Raw genomic sequence first — 17,626 nt, 5'->3', positions numbered from 1 at the left:
ACAGTGCAATGGTGGTGGAGAAAGTCTTTCAGTCCAGTGGGAGAATATGGTCAACAAAACAAATAGCAAAATAATAGTCAACTATAGTAACAAAAGAAACAATACCACTGTAAACAGGGTCACCCAGGAAGACCTTTCTAAGAATATCATATTTGATTTAAGAACTGAAAAATGAGAAAGATCCAGCTCTGCAAGGACCTGAGAGAAAACCATTGCAGATGGGAAAGGGTTTAAGTTCAAAGCCCTGAGAATAAGAACAGCCTGGGGTCATGGGAAGCTGCAGAAAAGAGAAAGGGTCAATGTGTCTTGAGAGGAGAGAGCAGAGGTGAGCAGTGGGGGTTATTTGGGGTCAGGTGGTCAGGGGCAAGAACACAGGGCTTTATAGTCCATGAAAAGGAGTTCTGGTTTTATTCCAACAGCAATGGAAAGCCAGATTGTATCATGGTTAGATTTAAATTTATATTTTATAAAATGTATTCCAGTTGCTTAGTGGAGAGTAGATTGGGAGGGGGCATCTAGAATAGGAGATAACTTAGTCAACTTCATTGCACTTCTGCGTAATAATTTGTCATTATCCTTGAACAACCTGAGCAATTAGTCCATCTTAGTATTCTTAAATTCAGTGTCAGCTGTTTTTAAAAATCATTGTATTGTTTATATTTGTTTGTTTTCACAGATTGTATGGGCCATTAGTTATGGTGATGATGATATGACTGGTGGCTAATTCAAATGGAATTGCAGAAACAATTTTTCCTAACTTTTTTTTTAAACTATCAGTGCATTATACAAAGACAAAAATAAATTTTCAATTCCAAGAACTGGCATTTCTCTCAACATTGTCTGGCATGAGTTATAAAAATGACAAATGTTAGCCTTCAACTAGAAAATAGAATACCAGCCACATTTCCACATGATCATAGGAACAGCCGTGCAAGGCTGAAATATACTAATCCAAAAGGAGGTACTGACTAATAATGACTATTAAGCATTATTCAAAATAGTGAAAAGGTTATAATGAATAATAAAAAATCTAAATAACTGAGGTGAGCAAATTGGATGTCAAAATAATAGAAAATGTGGATGGTCTCTTCAATATCAACAAAACTGCCTGTGGTGACAACACATCTGAGTAACTATACACAAAGCATGACTCTTTTCTTATATACAGGAGGTATTAAATATACATCATTTGAAAGAATAACTAAATGCCTATTGAGTTAGATGAAGGGACAAACCTGCTAGGGGTGTCCTAATCCTGAGTAACTTTATGTTGCCCTCATGTCTACTTTCATGGAAATTGCATTTCAGGTACTTCTTTCTTTTTTTTTCCAGAAAGGTAAAAAAATAAAGGAATTTGTATCTTAATGCAAAATGTATGACCACTTTCTAATAATGTCCCATAATAAACTGAGTCTAAATAGCAGGTGATATGACTAAATTGTAGCATGTCTGACCCAGGCCTTCCATTTCAACAGATCAGTGGATGTTATGGTTTAACAGGCACACAACAACCTATGACGAGTACTGTTGGTCTGCAGTTGTGGGTTTATCGCATCCACACAGACACACGGATGTACATACATACACAGTCTTAACATCCAGAACTAACTCCCTCCAGAAAGAGCACTCTCCTTTCATATTTCAATCCTAGACTATTGCTGAGCAGTGCCTTGAAAAATACAGTGTGGGGCAAAAGTAGGTTTACAGTTGTTTATATAGAAATAATGCAATCATAAATAAATAACAATACAAGCATAAGCTCTGTATTTCGAATACTCACAACGGTAAACCAACTTTTGCCCCACCCTGTATTTTTAACTTTACAAGATTTTAAATTTATAACAAATATCCTAGTCATAAAATTAAATTAAATTTCAGAGTCATCTTTTAAATTGAACATGATGTGTCTCCAAGATAAATTATAGGCTTGGAAGCCTTCGCCCATCAATAAAAGAAAATCCAATTTGAAGTAACTGAGAGTAGAAGGACTCATATTGTTTTTAAAGCAAAGACCCTCAGGGGGTGACTGCAGGTTACTACCAAGCTCAGTGAACAGATAAGGACTCACTTCTCCAGCTCTCCATTCTGCTCATCATGAGCTCACTGTCAATATACCTGCCTTGTTATTATTATTATTATTGAGGAAAACTTTCTCAGCAGCCCTCCTGTGGGCTGACCTTTATATCATGAGGACTGCATGCCTATCTCAAAATCAATTCCCAGGCATAGAAGGGAGACCATCATTTTGGGTTTCTATCATCTATGGACTTTTCTGAGACTCATGAGAAAGTAAGCTTCCCTGGCATTTATGTGAAGACTATGAGCAGATACCTGGAGCTGCTGTAGGTTGAGAGGAAGCTGGGGAGAATGGGTGATGAGTAGACACAACGTGGCATGAAACCTTAGGGAAAAGATTAGAGGAAAAAGAGATTGTGCAGTCCGCCACGGGTGCGGAGCCTTAGGTTTTACATCTTAACTCTGTGCTTCCAATATTTCAGTTGAAAACTGTGTTTCAACAATTTACAGAATCTTTCAAATCAGACGAAATAGTTGTATCTAGACTAAATGGCAGTTTACCCAAACTTCGAATTATCTAAGCATATATTTTACAAAAATATCTATTGTCCAATTATGGAGTTAGAGATAATGAGTAAGATTCATATCTGATGATCTGAGGACAGAATGGCATTGGAAGGTGTTTTTGTTTTGTTTTTTAAAAAACAACAACAACATAACAGCTTATTTTATATTGATAAAAACTCTATAGTAATAACAATATGTTACATAAATTAACATTTCAGTCAATATTATCATGCAGTTCTAATTTAAGCATTAAATTTCCCCTAATGTGGATTTTCAAGGCAGATTTCTGAATCATTTAATGGTATGTTACACAACATCATGTAATGGTATGTTACTCAACATTTATTATTCTGTAATAAAGGCAGAATAACATTAATTGTCTTTTTCTCAATTTTTAAGATCCTGACTTTAAGGACCTTGGAGTTTTGAAACCATTACCAGGTTGGTAAAATAGATATTTAATAATGTTCAGAGGACTTTGTTTTCTGCTATGAAATATACTTTTGGTTTATTATTCAAGCTCCATTTTTGTGTTTGTTTGGCATTTTGTTATTTAGTGTGTGAGTTTGAAATGGGCGGTCCAGAAGGAATTGTGGAATCTATACAAATTATGAAGGAAGGCAAAGCTTCTGCTAGCGAGGCCGTTGATTGCAAGTGGTACATCCGAGCACCTCCACGATCCAAGGTCAGTCTCAAGGTCAAACCCAGACTGCACAGGTGACTTGGGGAGTGTCTACAGCCTGAACAACCTTCCAGCAAATGAGATGTGCTCAGTGCATTTCAGAGCACCACAATAAGCTATCATTTTATTTGGGTTTTGAAATGCAACTTGTCTTCCCCTGTTCAGTGTAACTTTCACATCATAAGAAATATGGAGATGGTGCCAAAGATCATTTTATAATCTGAACAATAGACACTACCATAGCTCCACTCCTCTGAAAAATGGATTGAAATGTTATCCCTAAGCAATGGTTCTAAGTATAATTAAACTTATGCTTTTTAACCTAAAATCACATTGAGGAGAGAAATAATCCAGGGTTTACAAATCCACAGATCTCTGGCAGATAAAATAGACCTGTAAAAAGGTCCATGGCAAACAGGATCTAGGAGAGTGTTAGTGATACCTGGAAATGTGAGGGGCAGGAGAATGACGTGATCAGATCTATATTAGGGAAAACAGTTTCCCCTGTGATGGAGGGGTTAACAGTAAGTAGTAATCCTCATCATGGAGACTAGCTTATGATGGCAGACAGATGAAGGGAACTGTACCTATAGATACCACAGAACTTGGTGGCTGGATATTAGGACAAGGGGAAGAAGAGTCATCTTTGAGGGAGTCCGTATTGCAGGATATATTTTTTTCTTTCTTCACTTGGTTTCTCCTGCTCGGACTCTGGGATCTGCATATAATTTGAAAGTGTGGCACCCTTTCCCCAAACTTTCAGTATGGACACTTAGAGACCATGGTCCACCTCCCAGATTTCTCACTTGCAGGTCACTTTGCATCTAAACAAATCTTTGAAAAAATTAATTGCATAGCAAAGAAAGGCAGTGGTTCCTCCTTAAAAAAATATAAAAGGCTATTGGTGCCATAAAACTCAACTCACTTCATCTATTTACAAAGGAGCTGGGTTGCTCTTTTATGTTCTTTGACATAATCTGTGGTTTCATGTGCATGTGCTACATTTTTCTTAAACTCTATGAATGAAAGATTTTTTTAAAGTATTTTTTTCCAGCTGGACACATATGAGTGCCACCTTATTGTCACAGACAGCATCTTTGTCACTGTCACTGTTACAGAGAGGGTTTTAATGGAAGTATAAACACACACCTTTTCCCAGCTGGTAAATAGGCTGTCTTTTGTACAATCTCAGAACAATACCCAATGAACCTGTCTATTACAGAATTTGACATTCTACTACCCAAATGGGAAGCCACCTGCAGAGCTGGACAAAGATGGCTCAATTGTGACAGACTTTCTCTGTTAAATTAAAGGTTACAGTATAGAAAGTGGCTTTGAATAACTGGATACAAGCGAGAACTGGAGGTGACTGCCAATGTGGGTTTTCTATTTTTATGGAGTTCCTAGCAGCTTATGAGAAAAGACGATCAAAGTAAAAATTAAACTTGAACTGGCTCCGGGTGAATATTTGAATGATAACTGGTGATTGAAACATCTTGCTTATTTGGGTTCTATTAAAATGTATGTGAAGTATATAAATTAAGAATACAATAGATGATATCTGCTTTGTTTGGGAGTAGTAACACAGATAGTCACCTTTAATGAGAATGTGATTAATTCAGTTTCTTAGAATTTGGAATACCAGTCAGGGAGAACTTCGGAAATCTATTACTCATTAGCTCATTTGACAGATGAATAAGCTGAGTCAGGGTGATGAAGTTTTATAAGGGTTAACAATGGGATGAAGGAAAACGCCTTTGTAAGCAAGTGTTTGGTATTCATATAGCTTCTAGGGCAAAGATGGTGGAAGGGTATCATGCTGTCTTGTTCTGGGTCTGGTACAGAAACAAATGTTGGGTGAAATCAAATCATGTTAACTACTTGAATGTTAATTTCACGAAATTTGGCTTACTTATTAGTGCCAAGCAAAATGTCTGTCATCCCGTTAAAACTCATGGAAAAAAATAAACTGATATCTATCTAGAGAAATGGATGTGGTAGCAATCTTCCAAATTTTGAAGGCTGCCATCTGACAGGAATCAGAGGATTAGGTTAGTCTGCTGGGGTTTAGTACTGCAATGTATTTGAATGTTTGAAACTGGAGAAATATAGCTTTTGATCAATATAAATATGGTTTTTGCTTTTGTTTGAATAATGGAGCTTCCCAAAGATCAAATGAGATTCTACAGGAGGAATCCAAGTAGAGTTTGGCAGGAATTTTGTATAATAATTTAAAAAATCAAGTAAATTTTGGGCGCAGATAATATTAAACTCCTTTCAAGGCCAAAACTTGATGAGTCTGTAATGGATGACTGCCCAAATATTTGGCTAGTTAGTAACAGTGCTGAAAAGATTTTCATCTCCTAACTCCCAGTACAGTCCACAAAAACACACCATGCGGGGACATGTCAAATTTGTAAGTCAGAAAAAGAAATTGGTCAAAGGCATATAAAAATGTATAAATGGAGATAATTTCATGACTTTAGGTCTTGGGAGAATAAAACTCTAGCTTTTAGTAATTACCCAACATTTAAAACTTCAAATTAATTTTGAATACATTGTTCCTTATTTCAAAAATATTTTGAATAAAATTAGGATAAAGTAATCAGAAACCTTGACAAATATAATAAGTCAATTTCATAGTGATGTTGTGTTAACTATATAATGAGCTTAATTGCTGTAGGCAGAATCTTAAAGATGACCCCTGAGATTTCCAGCCTAGTCCCTAGGACAGTGAGTGAGATAAAATATCACACACTTGATTATGTTAAATTCCTGGCAAAAGGGATTTTGCTGATGCAATTAAGGTTCCCAATCGGTTCACTCTGAGTTAATTAAAAGAGAGTTTATCCAGGTGAGCCTAATGTAATCACAGGAGCTTTTTAAACATCAGAATTTTCTCTTGCTGTGGACAAAGGGCAAGTCAGAGAGTGAAGAGCTAAGACTGACTTCTAGGAGCTAAAACGGACCCCTGGTAAATGGTTAAGAAAACGAGCTACAAAGACTTGGGGTTTCTGCCTCATATACTAGTATATGCTCTTAACAGAGACCACAGTTCAGCTTCCTAGTAATTCCAACCTACAGAGATGATAAATGGGCATTGTGTCAAGCTGCTCAATTTGCGGTAATTTGTTAGAGAGCAAGGAGAAAACTAATTCAATAGACAAAGAGTAGTAACTCTAATGGATCACAACGATACCTTTTAGGGTTCTAAAGATTGAGTTTGCCCTCATTATCTCAAAAAAGGGAAATGAAAATTTGGTAAACAAAGTGAAAATTTTAACTGGCTAGGTAACTACCAACGAAAATGTCACAGTTCAATTCTGTTTTTCAATGATATCTCAGTTTTGCACTACTGGATTTTGGAGGGCTACTCAGATGGACTTTTTAAATGTTTGATATTTATTTATTGTGATCTGAAAATAATGTTTATAATGTTATATTGAGATTTGTTGTAGGGTGTGTGTTTTACCAACATTCCAGAAAAGAGGTTGACATTCTGGCTTTCTTCTGGATGCTGCTGCCTCCCAAACTCGTGGGGTGTCCTGCTGGACATAGCCCAGCATGTCCAGTCACAATTAAACAGCAACTGCACAAGTCCTGGCTATATATATATATATATATATATATACACACAATATATATATATATATATATATATATTTGAATAATGGAGCTTCCCAAAGATCAAATGAGATTCTATAGGAGGAATCCAAGTGTGTGTGTGTGTGTGTATATATATATATATATATACATATATATATATAGAAAGAGAGAAAGAGAGAGAGAGAGAGTTTATTTATTTATTTTTTAGAGAGAGATAGAAAGGAAGGAAGGGAGAGGGCGAGGGAGAGGGAGAGAGAGAAGGTTCAATGTGAAAAACATGGATTGCTCTCTCCTGCACATGCCCTGACCGGGAATTGAATCGGCAATATTTCAGTGTCAGGGACTGCATACACATGTTTTTGAATGTGGCTTTATTTATCAAAGTGTAAAGTTTTGAAACCATGGACAGTGTTTCTCAGGCTGTGTGTATTTAATTTGTATTTATCTAGGAGAAAAGTGTTCTGGCAAGTCTTAAATAACTGCCCCAAACAATGCGTGTTTTCTATACATCACTGTGATGTGAAGGGAGGCACCAGGTTGAACGGTCAGGATTAAATGTTTGTAAATATATTACTTAGCAAATTGTTGGCTAGATTTACCTGCTGTAAGTATACAAAAGGGACCCTGCTCTCCTTATTAATGTGATGGGAAGACAGATATTGCTAGAAATTGCTTACGCGTTCCGAAGCTTCCCAAGTTGTGTTTAATAAATCATTTTGTCAGCTCGAACTTTGTGATTGATTTGAAAGAAGAATGCATCCAAATGATTTACTGAGAGATTATAATTGGACTATTTTACCGGAGTTATAAATGATTCTGTTGGTCATTTTCTCTTTTCTTCAACAGAGAGACTGGGGAGCTTTCTGTCGTTTACTCCCTTGAGTAAAAACCTTGTCATATGGCACCCTTTCCTTCGGTGATGCTATGGCACGAGCTTTAACTGCTGGAATATTGTTTAAATTGAATGCAGGGAGGGCATTTACTTGAGGCCTGGTAGAGTGAGTGTGGGAAACCTGGGTCACTTTTCTGGCTAATGACATTTGTAGTAACAACCCTGCACCCAGCAAAGCTACATACCCACTGGCTTGTTTTATTTCTTTTCTTGATTGATAAGGAAAAAGTTAAAAAATAATTGAATACTTCAGAAGTGAAGAATAAAATTGTTCACTTCCTCTGTAAATTAGTATTCTGTCTAACAAGAATGGCCCTTAACTATAGAAGGCACATAGACATAGGTCATTGCAGTTTGCAAATCAATCACCTTCTAGGGAAAATACAGCTTCTCTCTAGAAGTGTCACATGAGCAAACGTGGGCGGGATATACACACTGCCTTTCTAACGGTAGCAATATTCTTCTTTCAAATCACTGTATCTCTGGAGAAAACTGAAGACAGCCATTGACTTCAGAGGGACACATTTATTTTCAATGAACCTCATTGATATCTCAGTGGTCAATTTAGGAAAAGGAAGATGGTTTTGCTTATTTACTAATTTTGTTGCAACTTGTTTAAGATTTTAACTTTCTTTATAGAATATAAGCCTGTGAGAATTTTAAAAATACGTATGTGAGGCTGTGTAGTGTGATACTAAGGGGCATATTGTAAGGACAAGCTGAATTCATTACCACTCGTAGGGGCCTGTGTCACTTTGAGAACGTTACTTAGGTTTTCTAAACCTTATTTGTTTCATTTTAAGATAGTTATGACAAGTGTTCCTTATAATTCTGCAACACACTGTGTCTTTTGGTTTTATGTTATAGTTTAGAGTTTTATAAATATGTTATTTTGAGAATTATTATATTAAAATAATGAAAACGTCCTTTGTTCTATATCATTATCATTAAGTATAGCACTTAAAACACTGGCATTTAATAATATGTGATGGATGTAGAAAAAAATGAAGTCATAAAGAAAACAGAATTTCCAATCAGCCATTGAACTAGATCTTGAAAATTCAGAAAGAAGTTGGTAGACAGAGAATGGAAAATGCTTACTTCTTGTAGAAGTTATGTTATGTACATAAAAATAACTATGTGATGTTCAAAGATAAGAAGGAAAATTTGCCAGTTTATGGATTTTAATTTTTTTCATTATAACCATTTGGAAGCCAGGGAAAGATTTTAGTATGAGTATTAGATTTGCTTTTTTTAGAAACATAACTTTTACTGGGGCAGGCATTGGAGGTGAACTGGAAACACACCCAGGACAGTTGGGAAACTTGAAATATCACAGAAGTATCAGTGGAGGTTAAAAAACACTTTTCTGAGGGTTAAATTAATAAGCATTAGTGCCCCAACTCAATGAGAATATCGAGGACAGAAGAGAAATTTATTTTATCTGAAATAATAAAAAATTTTTAAAATATGTTTTTACTGATTTCATAGAGGAAGGGAGAGGGAAAGAGAGATAGAAACATCAATGATCAAAGAAAATCATCTATCGGCTGCCTCCTGAACACCCCCTACTGGCAATTGAGCCTGCAACACAGGCATGTGCCCTGACCAGGAATCGAATGATGACCTCCTGGTTCATCAGTCGATGCTCAACCACTGAGCTACACCAGCTGGGCTAATAAAATTTATTAATGTGGGGGCGGGAGGGGGGAGGAGATCTGGAAAAAATTGTCTTATAAGATTCATAGATTGTGAAAAAATAAGAAAAAAGAATATTGAGTGATGAGTTGAATTTTTAATTGAATGCATATCTTTAGTTTATAAGTGATACATTAATAAGAGGGCATTTAAGAAGAAATAGCCTATAGGCATTCATGTTTTAAAAAAATGTAAAACACTTCAGAAACATCTGTATGGAAGATGCCTTTTTGATTCCAGAACCCGCCCAGAGAGCCTTCTTAGGGTGCCTAAGTTTTCACTTCTCACAGTTTGACTTTCATCTTTCTGCCATGATTTAATGGACACACATTTTCATCCCTGGCCCTCACCCTCGTGTTCCCCATCCTATCCTCAGTGCCTTGAGTAGTGTCCAAGACAAAGTAAGAGGCCAGGGGGTAGATATTGCTGAATTAGTGGATAAATGGACAAATGACTTATTTTAAAATTTTTAAAATCTATCATTGGTTGAATTAATTGCTTGTAGTTTTTAATGCACATTGGAACAGAGTCAAATCTTAACTGTTGATCATAAAAGTATGTGTGAAGCAGTGTGATTGTGTGGGAGGGTTATAGACCAAGGAGTTAGCAGCGGTTCTCAACCTGTGGGTCACGACCCCTTTGGCGGTCGAACGACCCTTTCACAGGGGTCGCCTAAGACCATCCTGCATATCAGGTATTTACATTACGATTCATAACAGTAGCAACATTACAGTTATGAAGTGGCAACGAAAATAATTTTATGGTTGGGTCACGACACGAGGAACTGTATTTAAAGGGCCAGAAGGTTGAGAACCACTGAGTTAGAGGGCCCTCATGTCTAATTTCCAATTTATATCATCGGGTTTTTTTCATTTGAATGTGTCAATAAAACTTTATAGAGTTGTTGGGAGTCTTTAAAAATAACCTATAAAGTAGATTGCACAATAGCTTATACTCATTAAATGTTCATTTAATTTGTATTTATGTGGCCTTGGCTAAATGACTGTTCTCTATATTATGTTGAAAATAATCGTAGGTTAGCTATATATATATATATATATATAATCTAGCTCAAAAGTGAAGCAATGTAGTTATGTGAAATAATTTCAACATAGTGAAGTCAGAGACTATCTTTCGATAACCTTCTCTTTTCCTTTGGTATTAATACAAATTATCTATATCCATAGATTTTTGCAAGTAAGTGGGAGCCACGGAACTTTAACAGGAATGCATCCGGAATATATATATATATATATATATATATATATATATATGTAAATATATATGTAAATGTATATATATTACATATATATATAATTTGTGCTGTTATAAGGAGAAATAGGACCATTTGGGGTAAAAATCCTCAGCCTTGGAAAATGGGACATTTACATAAAGAAAGGATAATAACATTTGAAAAATATGAAACACAATTTGAACTTATACATCCTTCGTTCTTGCTATCCACAGGGAAAAATAATACCATTGATTGCAATCAAGACTGTCTTGTGAGTCTGAGAAAGAGAAAGGGAGTTCTGGTACTGTACTTCTTTCATATTTTGATTCGGGGAAATTATTGTGTCCTTTTTGTGTTACAGATCTACTTGCGATTCTTGGACTATGAGATGCAGAACTCAAATGAATGCAAGAGGAATTTTGTGGCCGTGTATGACGGCAGCAGTTCCGTGGAGGACCTGAAAGCCAAGTTCTGCAGCACTGTGGCCAATGACGTCATGCTGCGCACAGGCCTGGGGGTGATCCGCATGTGGGCGGACGAGGGCAGTCGGAACAGCCGATTTCAGATGCTCTTTACATCCTTTCAAGAACGTAAGCTTCTGAGCTGGCTGTCCTTCCCATGTGTGCAGTGATGCAAGTCTCATAGCTGTTAGTGGTGTTTTCTCGGTGCAGTCTGAGCTCAGCAGAGTGTGGTTGGGTAAATTACAGAATCACGGAAATTCTCTTTCCTTCTTTGGAATCCAGTGACAGAAGAGAGTTTTACCCATGACATTCTGTCTACTTATGTATCAAAACCTTGCTAAAGACGATACCCACTATTTGGCTGGGAAATGATGAGTTCTCTGTATTTGGTTGAGCTCCTACAAAGCTTACAGAACTGATACAGCAGCGTCTGATGAAGTTTGAGTATAAATCTTAAAAACATACATAGAAATATTTGGTAGGTTCTCGTCAGTAAGCTTCTCTTGTAGTCCCATTTATTTCAAATAAGTCTGCACCTACAGAGTTTCTATTAAAGTAGGCAAAGAGAGAGAGATGCTTGGGAAGGGAGTAAATATAAAAAGTTTCAAAAAATATATAAAATGGCACAATGTGTGATACCCAGACTTAGGTGCAAAGCATAGCAATTTCAGAAAATTGTGTTCTAACGAATAATGAGTCATACTAATAGATATATATTTGGGATATTCTTTAGAAACCTTGAATAATTCATGTTTAATAAATGAATTCAAATAGAAAATAATCCTGAGAAATTGGCTACCTTTAACAAATTGGCACCTTGTAATTTGAAGCTATACATTTTCAAATATATCTGAAATGTCAAGGATTTCTCAATGATAGGCACAGTAGCCAATCTTTTTCAATTCATAAACGCTAAATCTATCAGACAGTTCTTTCGTATAGTGAATAAATAGTTCAGGTCTTAAATTCCTCTCTAATTATCCAATTGGAGAATTCTAGGACCCCAGAAGTATTGAATGTCACTCAGTCTTTCTAAATCTTGATACCATCATAGAGTGTGTTCAATAACTTACCCAGCATTATTGCAGATTTAAAAAGCAGGTTGCTATCTATGTCTTCATTTCAGTAGTTGATCAAAATGTTAGAAATAGTCCGTCTTTATTTCAGCAAGGTATTTGGGGGGGGGGGAAAAAGAATACCCAAAATTCTTGTCATTTTTTTTGAAGAAATTCAGGCAATATTGGTCCCTTCCAACTCAGATTGATGAAGATCTATGAGTATTTAAATTTTTTCTTATGTAAGAAATGGTGAATGATATCATACTGTGCATATATTATTAGAAATATTCCTACTTGAGTGAAAGGTAAAAGTTTCCATGCATATATAACTAAATTATTTCCAGAAGTCATTCAAGTGGGTGGACTTTTCAGTGACTAATCCAGAAGACACAGAGTCCTCTTTCTCCATAGGAAGAAACCACTCTACATTCTATGTTCCTACACAGTAACAGATGATTACTCTCATTTGAATGATGAGTATTACAGTGGCATTCTTCATGATTATCTCATAAATTTACAATAATCTTCAATTGAAACTAATTTAGTCATTGCCTTTGTAGTTTTGCTTTAATATCTATCTAATGGAGATGGGCGCATTTAGAGGTACTGCAAAAGAGATCATAACATTTTTAAGTATTAAGTGTGACTTGTATTCTTTAAGAAAGATAACTTATTTAACATTTAAATATATTCTGAAATGAACTGTAAAACTGATTAAACATTGTAACCACACAACCTTTGTTTAATCATCAGAAATATCAAAAGATCACAGTGTCAGTAACTAAGAGGTCATTTTGAGAGGTTAATGGTATGCCTAACAGAAGGCCTTCTGGAGGATTAAAGGTAATGACCTTCAACGATCTCAGTAGGAGCCAAGGAGAGAAAAGGGATGATCACAAACAGATTTATGGGTGTGACTTTAGTGTAAGAGAGCAAAACCTAGTGAATTTTAAGCAAGGTCCACAAGGTTCTTGAGAAAATTATTTCAGCATAAACACTGTCAACTTGGACTGAAAGGGACAGCAAGTACAAAATACAGAAAGGTTGTCAGAAAACCAAAATCCTAATGGTGTGAAGCAAGTGATAAAACTACTCAGCTGCAAACGTATGTTGCCTTTCATGAGAAAGAAAGGGTGACTCAGACAACAGAAGCAAGAGCTTAGAAAGAAAAGTCCACAGCTACAGAGGATTAAGTCCTAGAACCTGAAACATAATCAAGAAAAATCAAACATTTCCCCTGCTGGATTTTAAAATTTTTATGGACCAGTGGCTTCTGTTCACTTTCTATTCTCTTTTTGGTGAGCCAGAATCTTCATACATGCTATCTTCTGGCTGTCCCACCATTGTGTGTTGGGAGTGTTGGGGCAGGTAGCTTGTCTCTTTGGTTTCATGAGTACATACATAGAGGGGAACTATACCTTTGGGACTGAAGGTCAGGCTTCTTCAAGGTCTGTTCTCAGGAGCCTCATTTGTACCATTTTAGATGACTGAGATGGTGAAAGTTTTGACTTTGAGCTGGTGAAATTAAGATGATATTTTGGACTTTGAGTTGATGTTGTAATGGAGTGATAATCTTGTGAGCCTTGGGAAAGAGTGAATGTATTTTGTACCTGAGAGGGAAGTGAAGCATTGGGGCCAGCGGGTGTCCTATGATAAGCAGAATTTTGTGATGACACCAATATTTTCACTCTGGGTGTACAAGCTATATATATATATCCCTCCCCTTGAGTGCAAGAAAAATCCTTGAATATCATGTGGTGTTACTCCTTGAGCATGTTACATTATGTGGCCAAAAGGTTATTACATAAGTAGGTAAGACCCTTAATCACTTGTCTTTGAATTAATTATAAAGAAAACTTTCCTGATTGGTCTAATTATATACAAAATATATTAGTAAGAATTTTTATGCCTCTTTAAAAGGTCTAAATGTCAGGATGGAAGAAGTCAGAACTCTAAGCTGTAGCAAATACTCCTAGCCTTAAGGGATCACACTGCCGTGTTATAGATAGAACCATTTGGCAGAGAGTGGTGGGGGACCTCCAGGAGCTGAGAATGTCCCCTAGTTGGCAGACAGTAAGAAAGCAGGAACCTCAGTCCTACAACCCCAAGGGACTGAATTCTTTCAATAACCTGAATGAGGTTGGAAGATAAGAACCCAATCCACGATTCTCATGCTCCAGATAAGAACCCAATCCACAATTCTTTACCTCTAATGCATCCTTAATTTTAACATTCTGAGACCCTAAGGAGAGAACTCACTCAAACCAGACCTCTGTCCTACGTAACTGAGATAATAAATGGGTGTTGTTTTAAGCCAGTAAGTTTGTAATAATTTGTTAATCAGTAGTAGAAGACTAAAACATTCATTTAATGTGATGGATAATCTAAATGTCAATCTATCTATGTTACTTAGTATATTACTTAAATATATTAAATACTATATTATTATTTTTAATGTATTTTTATTCCTAAATTTGATAGTTTAGGAGGTGTAGAAAGATATAACTGTAGGCAGTATAAGAAAAATATTCACCCCAACATCAGCTTAACCCTAAAGTTGGGTATCTACTATAGTTTATTAACCTAATCATCAGTAAGTTTTCATTTTTGTACTATTCATATTCCTCAATCCATTCATTTGTTCCTTCAGTAAGCACACAAGCACCCAGGCACTGATGGCAACCAGATGGATAAGATGTTTGTTCCCTTTAAGGTGCTAGCACACTTATTCAAATTAAATTCAAGGGTGTGACTTACTTCAGAAAATGTTCAATTATATCTGGTACTCTGCTCCACACTCCCACCACACACTTCCTCATTTACTTTAGTAAGTTATCTACTCTAAAGCATATTCTAAAAAGCCTAATCCTCTCTTTGTAGAGATTTTTCTCCATCATTTTTTTAGTTGGATCTCTACTCTTCTGCGAGGTAATAGATTATTATTTCACAGCTCAGTGTTATTATCTTTTCTTGTCTTGACCATTGTTAAACCTGCCATCTGCCTCTTATGCACATAATTTGCATTCTACACTGGATAGAGCAAATTCCTAATTTTTGGTACACAAATAAAATTGTCATATCACCTCAATTAACTAATTTGATGGATCCTAAATGGAAAAAAGTATAGAAATTATAATTCAATAATTAATGTAAAAGTACACAGAGTTCAGTAACACTGTGAATATACACCAGAAATATTAATTATATTCAACTTGCAACCATAATATTTAATTTTCCCACTAGAAAAAACAAGACCAAATATGCTTACATATTTGGGGTGAATTCTACGATCAAAAGTCATTATACTCACTATGAACTTCACCAAGGAAAGAAAATACTACCCAGTAGAGGAAGCAGTGTTACCAATTATAACATAGACTAAAATGTAAATTGATGTTTTATTGATATAGATCTCCAGCCTCACCATCATGAGTTTATGTATTTTAAAAGTACTAAGACCACTGTATTAATACAAAAATATTTACTTATATATGTCATACAGCCATATAAGTAACAGATGGCATAGATTTCAGTATCAACAACATATAAAATATGCTGGAAAAATTGTGGAATGTGCCATATTTTGGTACATCTTTCTAAAATAGATATAAAACAGTGTGGATAAAGGAAAATATCACTATACACAAACCTACAAAATTTAAAATATGCATTTATATGTAAACATAGGTCAAATAAAAAGGGAAACACTGAACTGGAGACCAAATGGCAGCATAAAGTAGAGACAGTGAGTAAATATTGTTATGATTTAAAGAATAAAGTTTATATAAGACAATAGGAAAAAGTTCTATAGGCATACCAATAGAAAATGGGGTAAATGAAGTGAAAAAAAATTATAGAGAAGCATAAATGGCTCTTGGTAAAGGAAACAAACAACTTTGCATATTGGCAAACAAGGATATGTAAATCAAACAGGAATGAGACATCATCTTCTTCTACCAAAATGTTTCAAAAATAGCAATAATGAAATGCCTGCTTTTGAAGATGATGTGATGAAATAAATATGTAGGCTAGTAGGAAAGTAAAAGTTTTCAAAAGGGCAATTTAGCCCTATATATCAAAATTCTAAACTAGGTACAAAATTATAGATAGAGATATAGATGTAGACATAGACGTAGACATAGGAATAGATATAGACATAGATATAGATGGCCCCATCTGTTGATCTAAAAAATAACCTAAGAATATACATTAGTGGTGAGTGTTTAAAATCATTTAAAAAGTGGAAATTGTTTGAATGGCTCGGTTAAGTCATTCTTGAAACATGTATATACAAATTAACTATTAAGATAATGGGGTAGATTGATACTTTATGACCTTGAACTGTTGTTTTTTTTTTCATTGAATTCCTTAGAAAACTGTGCAGAATTGTCATTGGACTTTTGAGATCAACATTGTCTTAAGTAGAGCAGGGATCTGCCAGGGATCCTGTGGACATGAATGAAGGCAGCTCAGTCCTTGTAATTTTGGGTGGGATTTTAGGATCAAATACACATTGATCTCTTTGATTTTTGGCTTTATAGCCACTGTTCTTTATGTCTGTTTCTGAAAATAGGCAGTATGCATTTTTCGTATGGAGATGGGGACAATTATTCTAAATAGTCAGCCTTTGAACTTGCAGAATCACAATCCTGAGAGTGGTCCATTTATGCTTGGCTCTAGTAGTTATTTCTTATAAGCCCTTCTTTTGGGAGTTGGCACATTCAATGATGAAGTGAAATATAGCACCTTTACCAGAACTGTGTGTCTAAACTAAAGGCTGTTTTAGATATGTGTTCATCAGTCATGGAAACAAAGCCTGGGCCACATGTCCAAGTTCCAATAATAATCAAAGTCTAGACCCCAAAGAGATACATCATCCTCCTTATTGAGAGTCAAGTCACGTCGCATTGCATACAATGAATAAATTGTGTAGCTGACCCAAGGTAGACATAATCATAGTATAAAGTGTGTAATAATTCCTTGCACTCCAAGTAGTAATGGTTAAATCATGATGTGGTTCATGCCCTCTGTCAGGAAGGGAATGTTCTCTGTCCATGGAACATAATTTTCACCTGAAGGTGTTTCTCTTTTCTTAATATGGTATTTTTTGCCACAGTAAGAATATGCAATTTTAGCAGAAATATTTGGAGGGATCTAATGTGATTGCTATTAATTTGAAATTTGTGAATAGAATTTATTGTATTAAAAAAGGGGATTGAAACACATCTTCCTCAATAATACTGGATATTTTGACTGATAACCAAGTCACATCGGAACATAGAGTTTTAGAGGCAGATATTGATTTTTTTAAAAAAAATATGAAGATGATAAAGGAGATGAAGTGAAGATGCACAAATCTATTTCTGGCCTCAAATCTGGTCATCATTTCTCAAGTAAAATGTCATTTCTTTT

General features: G+C 35.5%; 1 protein-coding gene across 5 annotated transcripts in view; it reads left to right on the top strand.

Moving 5' to 3' along the window:
* Positions 1-17,626, top strand: part of NETO1 (neuropilin and tolloid like 1) — a 99,835-nt gene that overhangs the window by 61,837 nt on the left and 20,372 nt on the right. For 4 of the 5 annotated variants that reach the window (XM_070420458.1, XM_070420459.1, XM_070420457.1 and 1 more), the window contains exons 5-7: positions 2,983-3,024; positions 3,141-3,268; positions 11,057-11,285. In XM_070420458.1, the coding sequence (XP_070276559.1) occupies positions 2,983-3,024; positions 3,141-3,268; positions 11,057-11,285 (399 nt within the window). Of the gene's footprint in view, positions 1-2,982; positions 3,025-3,103; positions 3,269-11,056; positions 11,286-17,626 lie in introns of those variants that run through there. The other variant, XM_070420461.1, reaches the window with a different exon arrangement.

This window comes from Myotis yumanensis, unplaced genomic scaffold (genome assembly GCF_028538775.1).
Source record: "Myotis yumanensis isolate MYYU_CA2020_CCGP unplaced genomic scaffold, mMyoYum1.0.hap1 SCAF_7, whole genome shotgun sequence".
Taxonomy (NCBI): Eukaryota; Metazoa; Chordata; class Mammalia; order Chiroptera; family Vespertilionidae; genus Myotis; species Myotis yumanensis.
The sequence above is the reverse complement of the archived record's forward strand: the minus strand, read 5'-3'. Positions and strand labels throughout refer to the sequence as shown.